Source organism: Phyllostomus discolor, chromosome 11, assembly GCF_004126475.2.
Source record: "Phyllostomus discolor isolate MPI-MPIP mPhyDis1 chromosome 11, mPhyDis1.pri.v3, whole genome shotgun sequence".
Classification (NCBI taxonomy): Eukaryota; Metazoa; Chordata; class Mammalia; order Chiroptera; family Phyllostomidae; genus Phyllostomus; species Phyllostomus discolor.
Window position 1 is genome coordinate 68,593,199 of NC_040913.2, and position 16,840 is coordinate 68,610,038.

Consider the following 16,840-nt stretch of genomic DNA (forward strand, 5'->3'; position numbering starts at 1 on the left):
CGGAGAGGCTTCAAGCCTTGGTTTACAGCTACTGTATGACCTGCTTTTAGGAGCAATTTGGCCTTAACCCAGGCTTGGTTATAATTTCCCAGAAGAGCTTTCACTTTAGGGGTCCAAACCCGTCTGGACAACATCCAGACATTGTAAGTTACAACATCTGCCCCATCAGTTGAAGTCACTCGGGGTTTCAGAATCAGCCTGTTGGTGGGTCTGGGAGGGGAAAGAACTCTTCCTCCAGAGTGCCGCGTCCCCTCCACTCGTGGGAGGTGCAGCACCTGGGAAAGCCATCCCTGCTTCCATGCAGTCAGATCCAGGGTCTTCCGACCTCGGTCCTGCACAGCCCCTGGGCAGACCGGTTCCCCACTGCCTCGTTGCAGCTCACGGCAGGCCTCTGCAGCTTATCAGTGGGGCCAGGCGTGTTTAGAAAGGTAAAGCAGGTGGACGGAAGCAGCAGTCGGACCTGTCCGAGCTTGTGCAGGCATCATTTAAGTACATAAATTGGACAGTGCCACCGCTGACCCAAGAGACTCACTTGGCATCTGTAGTGTCTGCAGTTTCCAGTGGCTCAGTCCTATTGGGGACAGGGCAGGGAGGTGACCAGATGTGCTGGCTGTCACCCACTGGCATCACTAACCCCGCCGGGCACAAACTCACTGGAGCTGGGGCCCTGGGACGAGGGGCCTTTCTCTTCTGTTTCAAGGGCATTCCCTATCTGTGAGTGGAGTTGGGGCAGGGTGTGCCATGCCTTTTCATTGCCCACAGCTCTTACCCCTGCCTCTCACTGGGGCCAAGCCTCGTGAACTGCAAGTCTGAGGTCGGGCCCCCTGGAGGGTGCAGGGCAGGGACGCAACCAGAAGGGCTGGCAGGTTGGTCTCAGCTGGGAAACGACAGGTGGTTTTTTAAATCCTGCCTTTATTAAAGGCCTCCTTACAAAAACAAGAAAGTAGAGCTGTTTTTATTTTATGCTTTTCTATGGATAATTAGAGTTCAGTCCTCAACTAACTTTACCCACGACAAGACAGAAGGGCTGTGATTGCCTTTTCATTAGGTGGTTTTTCCCCCTAATGATATGAGACGGAGTATCAGCCGCAGAACAGGAGGAGACAAGCGCTTCTGTCGGCTGAGATGGAAAACGACACTAGGGCAGGGTCCCCAACCCATGGCCGTGAACTGGGCTGGGCTGTGGCCTGCCAGGAACCAGGCCGCACAGCAGGAGGCGAGCAGTGGGTGAGTGAGCGTGCTTTGACTGCGTTACTGCCTGGGCTCTGCCTCTTGTCTCCCTTCCACCCCCACCCAGTGCGTGGAAGAACTGTCTTCCACTGAACCGGCCCCTGGTGTCAGAGAGGCTGGGGGGGTTGGGGACGGCTGCACCAAGGGAACGCTGCTCCTCCCTCCCAAACCAGAGCTCACTGAGCAATTCGACCTCACCCTCTTCCCAAGACATGTTGGTGTGCTTTCTGTATGTTTGAACATCCCCGATTCATCTGAGGAATTACGGTAGGAGTAAGAAGGGAAACTGGACTATGAGCCACACCTCCTGAGTTTGAACTAATCAGAGAAGAGTCTGGTCTGAATTAGTGTGAATTCATGAGGCATCTAAACTATATATATGAAAATGTATACATATATAAAGACAATATATATGAAGATACACACACACACACACACACGTGCTGCCCCCGGGTATATATCCATGTGTCTGTCTCTTTAAATATATGAAGAGTTTCATTCCCTTGAGCATGTGTGAACACACACACACACACACACACAGAGGGTCTGGCACAAATAATGCCCCTTTTTATTACAAAATCATACACATGTAATTCTATAACATCACAATATCACACTCAAGCACACCATTTGATATTTTAGGTGAAATTTTTAAAATAAAACTAGAAATTATTACACCCATATTATTACCCCACCAGCCACACTCAAGCAGGCGTATGGTTCTGCTGGACTATTTGTATATATACATATACATACATATATATGAATTTGTGTGCACACATATATGTGTGTATACATGTATATACATGTGTGTGTGTGTATTTCCTTTATGCCAATGACCATCATTTAGGAGCAGCTGCAGCGGAGGGCGCTCTGTGGACCTGGGTCTGGCCCGGAAGTGTCGCTGACTCGCTGACTCGGGGAGCGGGGTTTCTCACTCCAGCACCGCTGACATTTGGGTTGGGGGATGGATTGTAGTGGGAAGCCCTCCCGTGCACTCGGGGATGTCCAGCAGTGTCCCTGGCCTCTACATACTGGGTGCCAGCAGCAGACACACACACCCCTGCCCACGACAACCAGAAAGGCCTCTCGGGAATTTCCAGACATCGCCCTGCTTGAGAACCTCTGTTCTAGACCAAGCAGGGCCATTCCCCGGGACACAGGGTCCTCATCAGCGCACTGAGGAGAGTATCTTCAAGCCCCTCCCAGGGTGACTGTCAAGGGTCCTGCCAGCCTCAGAAGCCACCTAAGCCCTGTGTCGCTGTAACTGGGTGTATAAGTGGAAATTTGTTCTCCCTGTTAAACATTTACGTTCTTATTTATACTCTCCATTGGCTGATGTAACCTGCCCTGCCCAAATTCCAGATTCCAGAAGATGAATATTTTGCTATAGTCCTCAGATGCCCAAAATGGACTTAAAAGCATGCTTATTTTTACCAAACTTTATCCGCACAGCGGTGTTTCACAGAGGAGAGTTTTGGACCCGATTTGGCTGAAATACCTGCTTTTCTCGCCCACAGGAATCCTCTCACTGAAGAGAGCAAACGAACTTCTGAGCACGTGCGTGCCGGGCAGCTTTCTGATCCGCGTCAGCGAAAGGATCAGAGGCTACGCGCTGTCCTACCTGTCCCAGGACGGCTGTAAGCACTTCCTCATCGACGCCTCCACCGACTCCTACAGCTTCCTGGGCGTGGACCAGCTGCAGCACGCCACCCTGGCGGAGCTGGTGGAGTACCACAAGGTGAGACGGTGACACACGGGACTCAGCTGCCCTGTGAATCACTGCTCTGCGGCAACTCGGACAATGAAAGGCAATTACCAGAAAAACAATTGAGATGAGTAATGTGGGATTAGTCTTCGATAATTCCTCCTGATAATCAGGATTCGTAATTGCATGGCCTTTATCTTTGAGCCTAGTTCCTCCTCAAGCACTCAGGGAGACCCCCCTTGGGCAGAAGACATAGGAGAGGCTAGAAAACGTGTACTTCCCCTGATCACATCTGGGGACATGCCTAAGCTAGAATTCGAGGGAGGGAAAGAGAGTACAGGGCAGTGTGCGGATGAGAAAAATCCCTTTTTAAATTGTCGTAAACCATAGCACTTTGTGTAGACCAAGGGTCGGCAGGAAGGTCTGTGCTCCGAGAAGGTGGGAGAGGCACGCCACCCTCGTTTATTCTGTCCTAACACCCGGCCCAGCCTCACCTGTGCCTTCGGATTCACAGGAGGAACCCATCACCTCCCTGGGGAAGGAGCTCCTCCTGTACCCCTGTGGCCAGCAGGACCAGCCCCCCGACTACCTGGAGCTCTTCGAGTGATGGCCCCCAACACGTCACCCTGCAGCCTCCAGCTGGGCTTTCCTCCGGAGAGACACCGCTGAAACGGATGTTTGCACATGAAGCCAAAATGACCCTGCGGCAGAGCCAGTACTGACCAATAGACAGTGTCCGTGGAGTCCTACGGAAATCTGTCTCCTGCACGAGTGCTGGCATCTCACGTTGAGGGGAAGTTACCTGGGCACTAGATGCGCTCCAAAAGTGAAGGGAGACTCCCCACTTCAGTGACTGCCCAGCATGAGGGCTACCACCTTAACGATGCACGTGAGATCAAGTGAACAAAGAAGATACTGAAAGCTTTCCAGAATGAAGGTGTTCTTTCAAAACCAGTAGCTGGTGGGAACTATTTCATGGCATGGACACTGTCTCTTGGCATCATCTCAGGAGGTCTCATGGTCCTGTTTATGTGAAGTTACATTCTGGCTTCAGGGAGCTAGCAAAAAAAAAACTATTTATCAATGGCTGGTGACTCCCCACACACACTTAAGTTATTGGGCATGTGGGAGCCAGGATGTAAGAGACATAGCACGACACAGTTGGGAATGTAAATTGAATGCATTTTAAAATATAGGGTGGGAGGCTTAACATGTGCAACACCGCTGTGGACCAGGAGAGCGAGCAGACATCTGTGAGAGCACTTCCGCAGTCAGGATGGCCCGGACCACGCCTGCCCATGTACTTGGGCTCTACCCAGGAGCACACCAAGGATGGACATGCGCATGTGAGGTGCTACTTACTGGGGGTGACTGACAGAAGAGTGAGAGGTGTGGACACTACTTCTTGCAGGTTGAACTGTGTGCCTCAAAAGATATGTTGAAGGCCTAGCCTCCATACCTATGAATGTAGCCTTATTGGGACACAGGGTCTTTGCAGATGGAATCGAGTTAGGATGAGGTCATACTGAATTAGGGTGGCCCCCATAATCAGTGACTGGCATCATTATAAGGAAAGAGGGATTTGGAAACAGATGCACTCATGAGACGACAGAGCAGAGATTGGAGTGATGCAGTTACAAGGCAGGACTGCCAAGGATCGGCAGCGACCATGAGGAGCTAGAAGAGCAGAGCGGCACGGGACAGCCTCTCCCAGGGCCTTAAAGGAAACGTCGCCCTGCTGACACCTTGACTTGCAGACTCGAGCCTCTATAACTATGGGAGAATAAGTTTCTGTTGTTTTAAGCCAGTGAGTTTCTGGTAGTGTTACCGCAGCCCTAGGAAACCAATGCAGAAGTTACACAATTACGGAACCTGATGCACATCCCCTACCCTTTGTTGATATACAGTCTGCCCTCCTCGTAATGAAGGAGAAATGGGAGAGGAGAAGGACTTTCCTCTGGCTCTATTCAGCTCGGGGACGCAGAGTTGCTCAGCCAGGAGTCTTCCGCTCCACCGCACCCTGCCTCCAGCCTCAACACGTGGATGGCCTGACCGAGGAGGCTCGGAGCCATGAGAGCATCCTTCCAGGAAGGTGGAGACTTACTCATACTTTAGGCCTAACTCCCTGTGGCAGCGTTGTTCTAAAGGAAGCAGGAGGTGGTAGCAACTTGCTCGGGAGGTTGTTGGTTGTGTAAAGCATTCACTGACGGTGTAAAATGTGCCCTGAAAAGAGGGCAGGGTGTGTGTCTGTGCATAAATATGTATGAGCGTGCATGGGTGGGTATGTGTACTTGAATGGGAAAGTGTTTACACACGGATAGTCATGAGTTTCTTGAACTGTTCGGTGTGGTTTCTACAGTCTGAGGGACGCTCTCGGACAATCGTCTAGGAGAACCCGTCACCAGCTCGTTTCTGTGACGCCGTAGTCACGGCACGGAAGAACTGCAGAGCCGCATGGGGCTGGGAGTCGAGAACCTCCCTGAACCCCAGTTTTCACTTCTAATAAAACAAGGCATTTTAAATAGGTGATCTTTGCTACTTCCTTTCAGCTATGAAATCTTCCAGTTCTGAAACGAATACAAAAGTACCCTGTAGTCACTAATAACTGTGAAGACATGGAAGATTCCAGCATCACCCTCCACCTAAAATTGTTTTTGGAGGAAATAAGTGCAGTCAGATCCAACTATAACTACACTAAGGGACATCCTACTGGGGGAAGATTTAGAAAACAGGAAGTGACCCGACTGAGTTCTGCACTATTTTATCCTGCCGGTTATTGACACTCGGAAGAATAGAATGTCCACTGTTTGATGATATGATGGTGAGAAGTAATACCTGAAACTCTGAGGGAAGGAGAATACTTGATAGAATTCAGAAATTGATCACAACTAAATGGGGTGGAGGAGACCTGAGTTCTCATCCCAGCTCCACTGTCAGACTCAGTCTCCCTGGGTCTGACCCTAGTTATGGCCCAAGGGGAGGCTGCCCACACCCGGTCCTGGTCTCCTCCTACTGCTGCCTCAACCAGCCCAGCACCCAGGCCTGTCCGCCCAAGGTGTCTTGGCTGGGATGTTGCCCCCATGTCATGTCAGGTACCCCAACCCCTGGTACTACAACTCACCTGCCTCTTCAGGACTATGAGCAAATGCCCCTCCCTCGACTCCCTCAAAGAGATTCCGGAATCTCCCCTTCACTCATCGCAGGCTCTCTGGTTGCCACCTCCCCACCTCCAGACCCACACGTACCTGTAAGGCCCCTGGTACTGGTCCCCTGCCCTACAGCACTGTAGTGGAATGCACACGAAAGTTACTTTGTCCCTCTGTGTCACCAGCAGTGCTAAGCAATGCCAGGGAATCTTAGTTGACTCAAACCTTACACTGAGAAGAGGAAAAACACAGGGACAGTTAAGAAGAAAAAGGACCAATTCAAAGGAGGAAACGAAAAATGGGGCATGCACAGGCCACTAAAAATATCTCAAGCGCATTGACAGGAGAAATTGCCTATCAGAGCTAACGCTTTGGATTAACCACCCCGTCCTCCACTGCCAAACAGCAAGGCCAGCACCTTAGCCTTATCTCTCGGGGCTGAGTAGGGGGCGGGGTGGAGCTCCCGGACAGGCGTCCCAGCCAGGCCCCTCCCTACCGTTCCCGACAGCCCGTGTGCTGCGGGTGTGGTGTGCTTGGCTCCGTGTGGGGCTAATAATTAGAATAAGTAATTATATGCATTTTTCCTTCAGCCTTTCTTTGAATGTGACTTGAGAGTTTTACAGTTTGTTTTTAAATTTTTTTAAATTTTTACTTATTTTTCTTAACCCCCTCAAATAGGGTTTAACATCCTAGCAGGCCAGGTGATACTTATTGTTCTCGTCCTTTATTCACGAGTTGGAAGGTAGTTTGGTGGTGGGCCGGTGCGGGGGTTAGAACCTGTGGGAGTAATGGTGGCGGGACTCAATTTTTCTGCTCATTGCAAGTTGAGGTGTCTGACTCTCAGGTGGATAAAGAGTCAGTCCAGTTTACCAAGCATCCCACCTGGGGACTGCCTGCAGCTACAGGCCACTGATGGCGGCCAGGCCCTCCCTGGACCTCGGGGTGGCTGTGAGCAGTGTCAGCCCCGAGGCAGCACAGCACTGGCTGCTCTGCCCAGACTCCCCCCTGCGCCCCGTCCCTAAGAAGAGTGGACCAGGCAGGCACAGCCCACAGGTACCAGGACTCACTACTCCACAGGGCGTCTGCGTTGGACCAGCCACGCAGGGACATTCTGAAAGGCACCTCTGCCGAGAGAATATTTTCTGGGTTGAAACCAACACCCAAAGCCCCCAACCATCTGGCATAAAACCCCATAGACTTTGGCGGCAACAGTGAAGCACTGAGCCCGCCAAGAAAAGCAGCTTTGAGTTCAAATGTGAAGCTAATCATAATACGGATCACACAAGCTGCGGGTTATTCCATGGGTGTCGGCCATAAAACACACCCATCCAAGGGGCTGCCCGAGGGCTTTATCATCAATTCTCAGAAACAACGTCAGGTCTTTTTCAAAGAGCAAGTACTCCCACCTGCCCTCCCCTCCTACTGAAGGCAGTCTTTACGTCTAGCACCTTGGGCTTCCTAGGCTTCCTGGGAGCGCTAGCTGGCAGGTAATTACCCAGCAGCTGGAGGGAGGCGCGGCCAGCTGTCCCTGGATCACTGCGTTAACAAGTCTTCGTTCACTGTCAGGATTCTGTAGGTGAGGCTGGTGAGTGGAGAACCCGTGGGAAACCCCGACTCCAGAGGACAGGCCCTGGATTCACCCCAGGCCAAAGCTTCCCCCACCCCCACCCCCGAGACCTTCAAGCCCTCTGGAGCTGGGACCATGGTGCGGGTCACTTTCTGGTTGGGCCTCCAGGCTAGTTCTATACCCTGTCTCAGCCTTGGTTTTCTGCACCTGTAAAATGGGAGTAATGACTTTCCCTACCTCAGAAGGTTGGCATTATGTCCGGAAGGTGCCTGGCTGTGTTCCTCACTTCAAAATCCTGTAATGCCCAGGGGATCATCAGCTCCAAATACTGAGTGTTGAATTTAGAGGATAATGAATATTATCCATTATATTTCTATTTTATGCTGCTAGTAACCCTTCTTCAGATAGACTGAAACTGTTTTCAGAATAATAGCAAGAAAGGACAGCAACACACACATGTTGGGTTCGGGATCTGTGACGTGTGACCCACAGTGGCCCTCTGCAGCCAAGCAGGACTGGGCATGGGGATTAGTGTCGACTAACACCAGCTGAACATGGGTACCTGCCACGCGTCTGATGTGTCCTCAGGCCATCATGCATGTTTACTCACTTAATATTCACTATAACCACATGACATGGACGAGACTGCATCCATCACCCTGAACGAGGAAACGGGCACGGAGACGCTGAGTGGCTGGTCTAAGGTCGTACAGGTTGCAGGTGAAAGAGGTGGAGTTTGGACCCAACTGTCCAGCTGGGAAAGCCACAATACTAACTACCACGCTGAACAGAACCCTCATAAGGTCAGATAGCATCAGAAGACTCTCAGAACCCTTAAAACAGTGCCCTGTGACAGTGCCCTGTTTCTTACCTGTTGAAAATTCCTAGGCCTGATCCTCTCTTCATCCCAATGTGTGTGTGGAGAGAAGCAAGTTGGCCATGTTCACAAATACAAAGGAGGGGCCACAAAGTAGATGATTGGAGACAGCAGTGTGGGGGTACGTAGTTAACAACTGGCTGGGGTGGGGGGTGAAGGGCGAGGCTCAGGGGGAGTCCTGATGTGTAGGTAGCCTTCACTAATTGCTGATTTCCATGGTGTAAATACTCCCACCACGGTCAACTTCCAATTCCCAGCCTGCCATTCCTGAGTGAGGAGTGGGAAGAGGTGCTAACAATCAGCTCTTCTGAGGCTGTGTGAGCACTCTGAGCGTGGAGGAGACCTGAGGCTGAGATCAGAGGCCCCGGCTCCGGTGGGATGACGGGGGCCAGTTACCAGGTGATTTATATCCAGCATCGGGTTGGCCAAAAAGCCCATCACGTTTTTTCTATACAATGGCTATAAGTGGTGCTTAGGTGTTTTTAACTCCATTTGAAAGGACTTCGTTAGAATTGTACTGTGACAGCTGTCATATCAGTGTGCATTTAAAAAACTATCAAAATTGGTGAATTTTTGTGCAGCCATTTTAATATTGAAGATGGAAGAAGATACGCAGCACTTTCGGCATATTATGCTTTATTAATTCAAGAAGGGTAAAAACGCAACTGAAACACAGGAAAAAGATCTGTGCAGTGTGTGGAGAAGGGACTGTGACTGATTGATCACGTCAAAAGTGGTTTTTGAAGTTGCTTGGTACTACTGACATTTTGGCCAAATAATTCTCTGCTGTGGGGCTGTCTCATGCATTGGAAGATGTTTAGCAGCACCCCTGGCCTCTGCCCACTAGAAGCCAAGAGCAGGAGATAGCCGACATACTCAAAATATCCACATGAATAAAGTTACTAGTGAAAACGAAATCTGTGTCTTCTATTTTATGGAAAACACCCAACAGACTTTTTGGCCTACCCAGGAAGAACACAGGGAGGGTGCAGAGGGTGGGAAGGGCCCTGACACAAACCCGGGGTTCGGGGCCTCCCTGGCAGCATCCTCCCTTCCGAAGAGGTAATGCGACTGGGTCCTTCAAGCCACAGGCTCATTATGCGTTCCTTTGCTGTCTCAGGTTAAATTCCAAGCCCCTAATTACAACATTTCAGGGGGACCTTTGCTAGTCCTACTCTTGGGGAAGGACTAGGGAGAGGTCCCGCTGTGGACTGCACGTCCCCACAAAATGTAGGTGTTCCATGTCCAGTGTGATGGTGTTGGAGGTGGGGCCTTCTGGAGGCAATTAGGTCATGAGGATGGAGCCCCATGATGGGATTCCTGTCGTTTTTAAGAACAGGAGGAGGGCTCTCGGCCACGTGAGGACATTGGGAGAAGGGCCCTCACCAGACCCTGTATCTGCTGGTGCCTTGACCTTGAATTTCCCAGCTTCCAAACCGTGGGAAATCAACACTCGTTGTGTGCACTGGTGCACTCGTTGCCATTTTGGGTGAAGCAGCCCAAACTAAGACAGATTTCCCTCTTGTCTGTGCATTAAGAGGGCTCCTGCCTTTTGATAAAACTGTCTTACCTGACTAAGCTTTAAAAAGAGAAAAACAGTTTAATATTATGCTGTTTCCTCTTTTCTGCTACCTTCAGCAACTTTAAAACCCAATTACATTGTCTTGGGCATCTGTGATGCGCAATTTAAACCAGCACCAACAGCTGGTCAGCCCACCTGCTGGATGCTCCAGCCCGCCTGGCCCTGGGGTCAAACACTTGCTGCCAGCCGCCAGGCTCGCTGGAAACGCAGCCTCCTGACCCTGGGAGAACGCGGCAGGTGTGCGGGTCAGTCCCACAAAGCTGTCAGAGCCCCTGGGGAGACAGGCCAGACTCGGGGCCCGATGTTCCAATATCACAGTGTGTATAAAAACACAAAACACAATTAGAGTTGAAAGAGGGCTTGGAAATCATTTCTCAACTTCTTCTAATAAAAAGAACGAATACATTGTGTTAACAGCCAGGTTTATCACTTTACGGTTCTCTCCTCCCTCCAGACCAGCGATTTTTGACCTTCCTCATCTCACGGTGCACGTAACCTAATCATTAAAATTCTGCAGCACACCAAAAAATTACATCTTTTTACACCTGACCAAAAAAATAGGTATAATTTTGGTTCATTCACCCTGGATGGCTATGGTTGTGTTGGCTGTTGTCATTTTTTTATTTGACAGTCTAAGGCGGCGGTCCCCGACTGTTGTGGCACCAGGGACTGGTTTCTTGGAAGACAATTTTTCCAGGGACCGGGGTGAGGAGGATGGTTTGGGGAGGATTCAAGTGCACTGCATTCCAGCTCACCTCCTGCTGCGGGGCCTGGTTCCTCACAGGCCACAGACCGGTACTGGTCCATGGCCCAGAGGTTGGGGACCCCTGATCGAGGGGAAAAGAGGCCAGTGTCCCTGACAAAGTTAGGTGTTGCATGCTTTACAAATGCTTGCAGCACACTGATTAAAAATTGTTGCTCAAAACAAAACAAAAAAAAACTAGCAAAATATAACCAAAGACACGGAAATAGGGGATAGTCTGACAGTGGCCAGAGGGGAGAGAAGAGGGAATTTCAGGGGGGAATGGGTAGGGATTACAGGAACAAATTTGGAGGACAAAAACTAGGGGTGGGGGGTAATGGAGGGAAGGGGGGAGGGTTGGGTGGGTGGGCTGGAATGGGAGTAGGGGGGAGAAAACTGTACTTGAACAATGATTAAAATAAAAATTAAAAAAAATTGTTGCCCTTGATCGGGTGGTTCTCAACCAGGGGTGGTTTGCCCTCCCTGGGATGTTGGACAGCAATGCGCTGGTTGTCAGCCTGGGTGAGAGACACCTGGGTGAGAGACATCTGGGCGTCTAAGTGGCAAGAGGCCAGGGATGCTGCCAGATGCCCTGTGGCGCTCAGGCAGCCCCACGGCGAGGAACGGGTTAGCCCCAGGTGGCCACAGTGCCCAGGCTGGGAAACCCTGGTCTGTGCACAAAGAAGCTCTTCCGAACACTGAAGACATGGCATCCTTGCTCCAGGAGGAAGTCGTATCTACAAATCATATTTTATTAGCCGTCCGATGCCACCTTCCATCCGTGTCCTGTGTTTTCATTAAATTTTATGAACTACCAGCACACATCAATACAATGCATTTTTTTTATAACACTCCAACAGCTTGAATGTTCTTGAAGCTTTTAAACAAGGACCGGACTGTGGGCAAACAGAAGACAAGGAATCAGAGATAATTAGCTCATGCATCTGGTCCCGGCTAATAAATAAATAATTTTCACATGAATGTAGAAACCACTCAATGTTAACTCCATTTATTTTTTAAATAGTTGGAAACTGTGATAAAATGCAATTTTCAGAAGCGTCTTGGTGACTGAGTAGAACTGCTTCATTTAAAAAACAACAAAGTTATGTCCCCCTGGACTGGGGCAGGTGAACGTGTAGCAAAATCTTCCTTCCCACGAGAGACTCCGGCAGATGAAGTGATCTTTCACAAATACATTTTCCTGCCATTCTTCTCGTGGCAGCCAGATGCCAGGAAGAGCACCCTGCTTGGAAAAGAGATTGTTTGGTTCACACGGTATTTACTTTGGTTTGTTTAAACAAGTAAGGAAGCGAGCCCCAGTTCTCCTGAGGACAAATTGTGTGTTCTTGCTTTTGAATAAATCAAGGTACCACCAGTTTGAAAGAGTTTCCTTTTCTGTCAAGATAAAAAAAAAGTATACTTTTGTTTCCCTCCAGTGTGCAGTGGCTCCTCTTTAGCATCGCTCATGGTGTAAAGTGTGTGTGTGTCTTTGATCCGGCAGTGGCCCCGCACACGCCCTCCCCACGACGAAGGTCCGACACCAGGGCCTGACAGGGCCGGCGCTCGCTCGGCCTGGCCTCGGGGACGGGCATCATCCGCTGCTCGGAACGGGAAGCTCCCATGATGTACCCAAAAGTGTCTTCTTAAAGAACAGAAAAGTGTGTGCTAACTTGTGCTCTCTGAGTAAGGCTTGGGAATTGGTCGTTAAATAAGCAAAACATAACTCTTGAGCAAAAGGAAAGTGCGTTTTTAAAATAAAATTAACAAATGGGCATAGTTAAAACTACAACAGAAAAGATGAGCAGATCATTTTTGGTTAATCTTGGGGGGAAAGGACACACAGTTATTCTTTCTTGTCTAGTCCATTTGGTTTTCCTTTGTATACTCACAAGAGCGCAATGAGGCTATCTTTGAATGTTCATGTAGTCTTCTCGGCTGCCTTCTGATTTTTAACATTCCTAAACACTACAGCCCTACTGACATAATCATTCAGATGGGGAGAAATCTGTTTGCCTTTCATTCTAATGGATTTTCTCAAAACTGGCTGTAATTCATGAATATTTCAATGAGCATAAAAAACACAGATCTCACTGTGCTGCAAACACAATCAAAACGTCCACATCATCAAGCTTCTAGTCTCACAATCACTCTCCTTTGTCAGACGCTGGGGAGGGTGCGTTGGGGCTACTGTTGCAGGCAATGTGTGTGTGTGGCGGGGTGTTAGTTCCTGCTGCATAAAACCACGTAGGCAGAAACTGGAGGCTCTCTCCTCCCATCGGTTACTCATCAGCCAAATTCTTTCTTGCCCTTTACGAAAATCTTTTCCTTGTTGCAGCCACTTGTCAGGTTAATTGCAAAAGGAAAAATGAAACATCTCCCCAAATGTATCCCTGGGAGTTCATGTTTTTTTGCTGCTTGTCTTCTGTTTCTGTTTGCGAAGGTGAGCCTCTATCTCGTGCCGGAAGACCAGCATGCCCAGCTGCCCGTGGGAGGCCTCGTTCATGGCCTTGGACTGCATGCACATCTTGTACTGTTCGGGGGTCAGCTCGTCCACACAGCGCTTCTCGTGCCAGAGGTGGAAGAGCCCCCGCACGGGCGTCCGCACCACTATGAGGTTGCTGTGGAGGTACTTGCGATACAGGTGCACGTCCTCTCCGCCCCAGCCTTTGATGTCCAAATCGAACCCACCTGCGGGAGAGAACACACCGCTGAGTCATGCCGGGCCCCCATCTCCTGGTCTATAGTTGCTTTCCCAAGCCGCACAAGCACAGAACTTTGCGGGAAGAGAGAAAGCATTTAGGGGAGATGAATCTCACTGCCCCTCCAAATTATGCATGTCCATCCGAGTCAGAGAACTGAGAATTCTTGAACAGAGAGGAGCTTGATGGCGGCCAGCACCAAGTCCTGGAGATGACAAGACTGCAGACAGAACCCCCAGCATTTGCCTGCCTTGAAGAGGTATCAGCAATGCTAATGAATGATCAGCCTCTGATTAAGGCTGCAGCAGCCTCCGACCTTCAACCCAAAACCCCCAAATGGCAATGCACGCATTTGTCTCTGAAGATGGCCTGCTCCTGCCGTTTCAAATGGGACGGACCAGAGGCGAGCGGCAGCATCTCAGTGTGAAGGGAAACCACATCCCACAGAAACACTCTTCCTTTTGGGGACTAGAGTGGTCCCCAAAAGCTGTGTATCCACTACAAGCTACTGAAAGGACTCACGTTAAAGGGCCGGCCTCAGTCAGTTCTGAAGCTCAACTCAGAAAACCTTGTTTCACATGGGAATGGACTCCTTCTTGGTGTGAGTTTGGTCCCCTAAACTCTCACCTTGGTAAATTGAGAGGCCCCAGGTTGTTTCTTAACCTAAAGCCCACTGTGCCTCAAGTAGAACAAAACAAAAACTGGCCTCTTTTTTGTCATTGTTCCTTTCTCACCTGGGGGACTTATCCAGCTCTCACAAGAGAGAGTGGAGTGATTGCCCACACCTTTCCTCAGTCAGCACGTAGCCCTTCTGTCCCCCACAGCCCCCACGCCGTGCCGCTCAGATCGGGGCCACCCCTGGATCGAAGGGGGCTCACCAAGCACAGGGAAACCGCCCCGAACCCTGGGCCAGGTGTACGAGTGCCTGTGGCCCCTGAAGTGTGTGCGGGCAAAGGCCATGCTGAGTCAAGGTCTGGAATTTGAGCCTCTGTTCTCTTCCACTTCACCTGCCTTGGACTTTGTTTTCTTTACCCTGAAATGAAGCGGATGTCATCCCCCAAAGAGACAGCAACGTAAGGGGCAGTGTTCAATTAGCTGTAACCGGTTCACGCTCCCACTGGTCTTGCCCAGCTTATTGAATAGATGGCATGCAAGTACGTGGCACTTGCAAGTTAACACAGATGGCAAGGAATGACTGGGGGACAGGTGTGACCCAAAGATTCAATCTGAGGCCTACTGAGAGAGAAAGCACCCGTCCCAGCCCGCCATTCCCATGTTTTTCCATTACAGCTGTGCCCTATCTTTAGGGAGAAAAATGTGTTATAAACCCACATTTGATAAACATACATCATCACAACATAACATTTCCCTGTGCACAGAGCAAGGAAAGAATTCCTTCAAATGGAAATCTCCTTTAGAAAAGTTTTTTTAAATATGTCATTTTAGGACATTGATTAGCACCAAATCATTTAGGATCATTTCTTAGAGAAACCAGAGAACACCTGTGGTTCACTGCCGGTTACCTGAGGGCGCCCGCCACTCAGAGACCGGCATCCTGGGCGCTGCGCTTCTCACAGGACCTGACTTCACGTAGTTTGTTTTTTTTTTTCTTTCTAACTGGTGATTTCTGTGAGCATTCAGTGTCTCTGTAGACCCCCTGGCCTCTGAACAAACACCCGGGCTGCTCAGAGACACTCACTGATCTCAGAACGAGAAGCTTCCGGCCTTGGGCTGGAGGGGGGCAGACAGGGACAGAGGAGCAGGCTCTGGGAGGCCCTCAGGGACTGGGTGGAGGTGGGCGTCTCCACACTGGGGAGGACAGGACCTCCCCGGCTCCAGCCTGGCCTGGGGCCACCCAGAGCCCCAGCCCGGACAAGGCTCTGACCTGTGTGTCCACTTCTGACCATGTGCCATCCAGGGCTCCAGTCCCTTCAGGGGCACATGAGCTCGCACCCCCTTGGGGAGAGAGTGTGGAATCTCCAGGGGGCCGGCAGGCTCTGCTCTCATCCCGGCCGAGCCACTCCCTTGCTGTGCGGTCCCTCTGCCTCTGAGAGCCTTGGTGCCCTCAGCTGAGCGTGAGGGCCTTCCCCGTCCATGCCCTGCCAACCTGTGTGTGTGGGTGTGTACGCACTAGCACACTCAGTCGGAGACTCAGAGACCGGGGGACACCTGGAATCTTCACAGGCGCAGCAGAGAGAAATTAGGCTCTTTTCTGGTGTGTGATTTCCCAAAACTCCCCATGTCACCCTATTTTTCAATGGACCCCCTAGGGTGAAGGCCCAGGAAGTTCTACATGGCGGGGCGCGGGGGCCAGACTGGGCTGGAACTGGGCGGCACTGGGGGAACTGTTTGAAGCCGCCTCTACTCCTCAGATATGAGCCTTATCTGGGACGGCTGACAGGTGCTGACGGAGCTCAGAGGGGCGAAAGTGCCACGCACTCGCCGGCCCCCTCCTGGTCCAGCCCCAAGACCATGACAAGAGGAATGAACTTGAACGGCCTTTCCTTAGGAAGCGGCACCACCTGTGCCCCTAGACTCCTTAGAAGCGGACTGATTCCCTTGCGGCCATTCCCTGGCCTCTAGGTGGCAGTAGAGATGCAGACTTGTTGCAAGTTGGTCTGTCTTACCTATATTGATGAAGTCTGACCGATACTGACATGTCATCCCAAATCCAAAGTCTCTCCAAAATCCAGTTTCCTTCTTTATGACCTGCAAGGAAAACACTGTCATGTGAGGGGGAAGGACAGAGTGGATAATAGGAAAGAGAGATCATTCAGAAACCCGTCTAAGTAACGTTCCGCAGGGAGCCTATCCCAGCCCTGACAAACAGCCACAGCTCCGTGTGGGAAATGCAGATGGAGTTGGTGCCTTTGGACGGTAAGGAACAGCCAGCTCACCAGTTCCAAAACAGGGCCTTGTGATTTTTGGCACCTGCAGCTGGGATGTGTCTAGGGCACAGGCATGAAAACACACATTTACACACACACACACACACACACTCAAAAACCAACCAGAGAGCAAGGTTTTGGGTGGCACCATGGAAAAGCCACCTACGTGTCTGGCCTGACACCAGTGCCAGTGAGAATTGGAGGCCTCGGCCCCTCACACAGAGCTGGGCAGGGAGCCAGCAAAGGGCTCAGGAAGTTGAGCAAAGGGAGAGAGAACAGCTCGGAATTGAGCTGTGCTGGCACAGTGCGCGCAGGGCTCCCTTGGGGAAGGAAAGGGAAACCTGAGACTCGGGCGTGTGACTCGGGCTCTGCTCTTCTGCTGGAGGAAAAGGGCACCGAGA

At 50.7% G+C, this 16,840-nt stretch overlaps 2 protein-coding genes across 7 annotated transcripts in view; one reads left to right on the forward strand and one right to left on the reverse strand.

The window, feature by feature from the left end:
• Positions 1–5,464, forward strand: part of SH2D4A (SH2 domain containing 4A) — a 50,425-nt gene extending 44,961 nt beyond the window's left edge. For all 4 annotated transcript variants that reach the window (XM_036011516.1, XM_028526579.2, XM_036011515.1 and 1 more), the window contains exons 9-10: positions 2,751–2,971; positions 3,453–5,464. In XM_036011516.1, coding sequence (XP_035867409.1) covers positions 2,751–2,971; positions 3,453–3,545 — 314 coding nt within the window. In that variant the 3' untranslated portion in view covers positions 3,546–5,464. The remainder of the gene's footprint in view (positions 1–2,750; positions 2,972–3,452) is intronic.
• Positions 5,465–11,845: 6,381 nt separating this feature from the next.
• CSGALNACT1 (chondroitin sulfate N-acetylgalactosaminyltransferase 1) overlaps positions 11,846–16,840 on the reverse strand; it is a 250,336-nt gene continuing 245,341 nt past the window's right edge. For all 3 annotated transcript variants that reach the window (XM_036011519.1, XM_036011521.1, XM_036011520.1), the window contains 2 exons: positions 16,179–16,260; positions 11,846–13,540 (listed from right to left, as the gene is read on the reverse strand). In XM_036011519.1, coding sequence (XP_035867412.1) covers positions 13,251–13,540; positions 16,179–16,260 — 372 coding nt within the window. In that variant the 3' untranslated portion in view covers positions 11,846–13,250. The remainder of the gene's footprint in view (positions 13,541–16,178; positions 16,261–16,840) is intronic.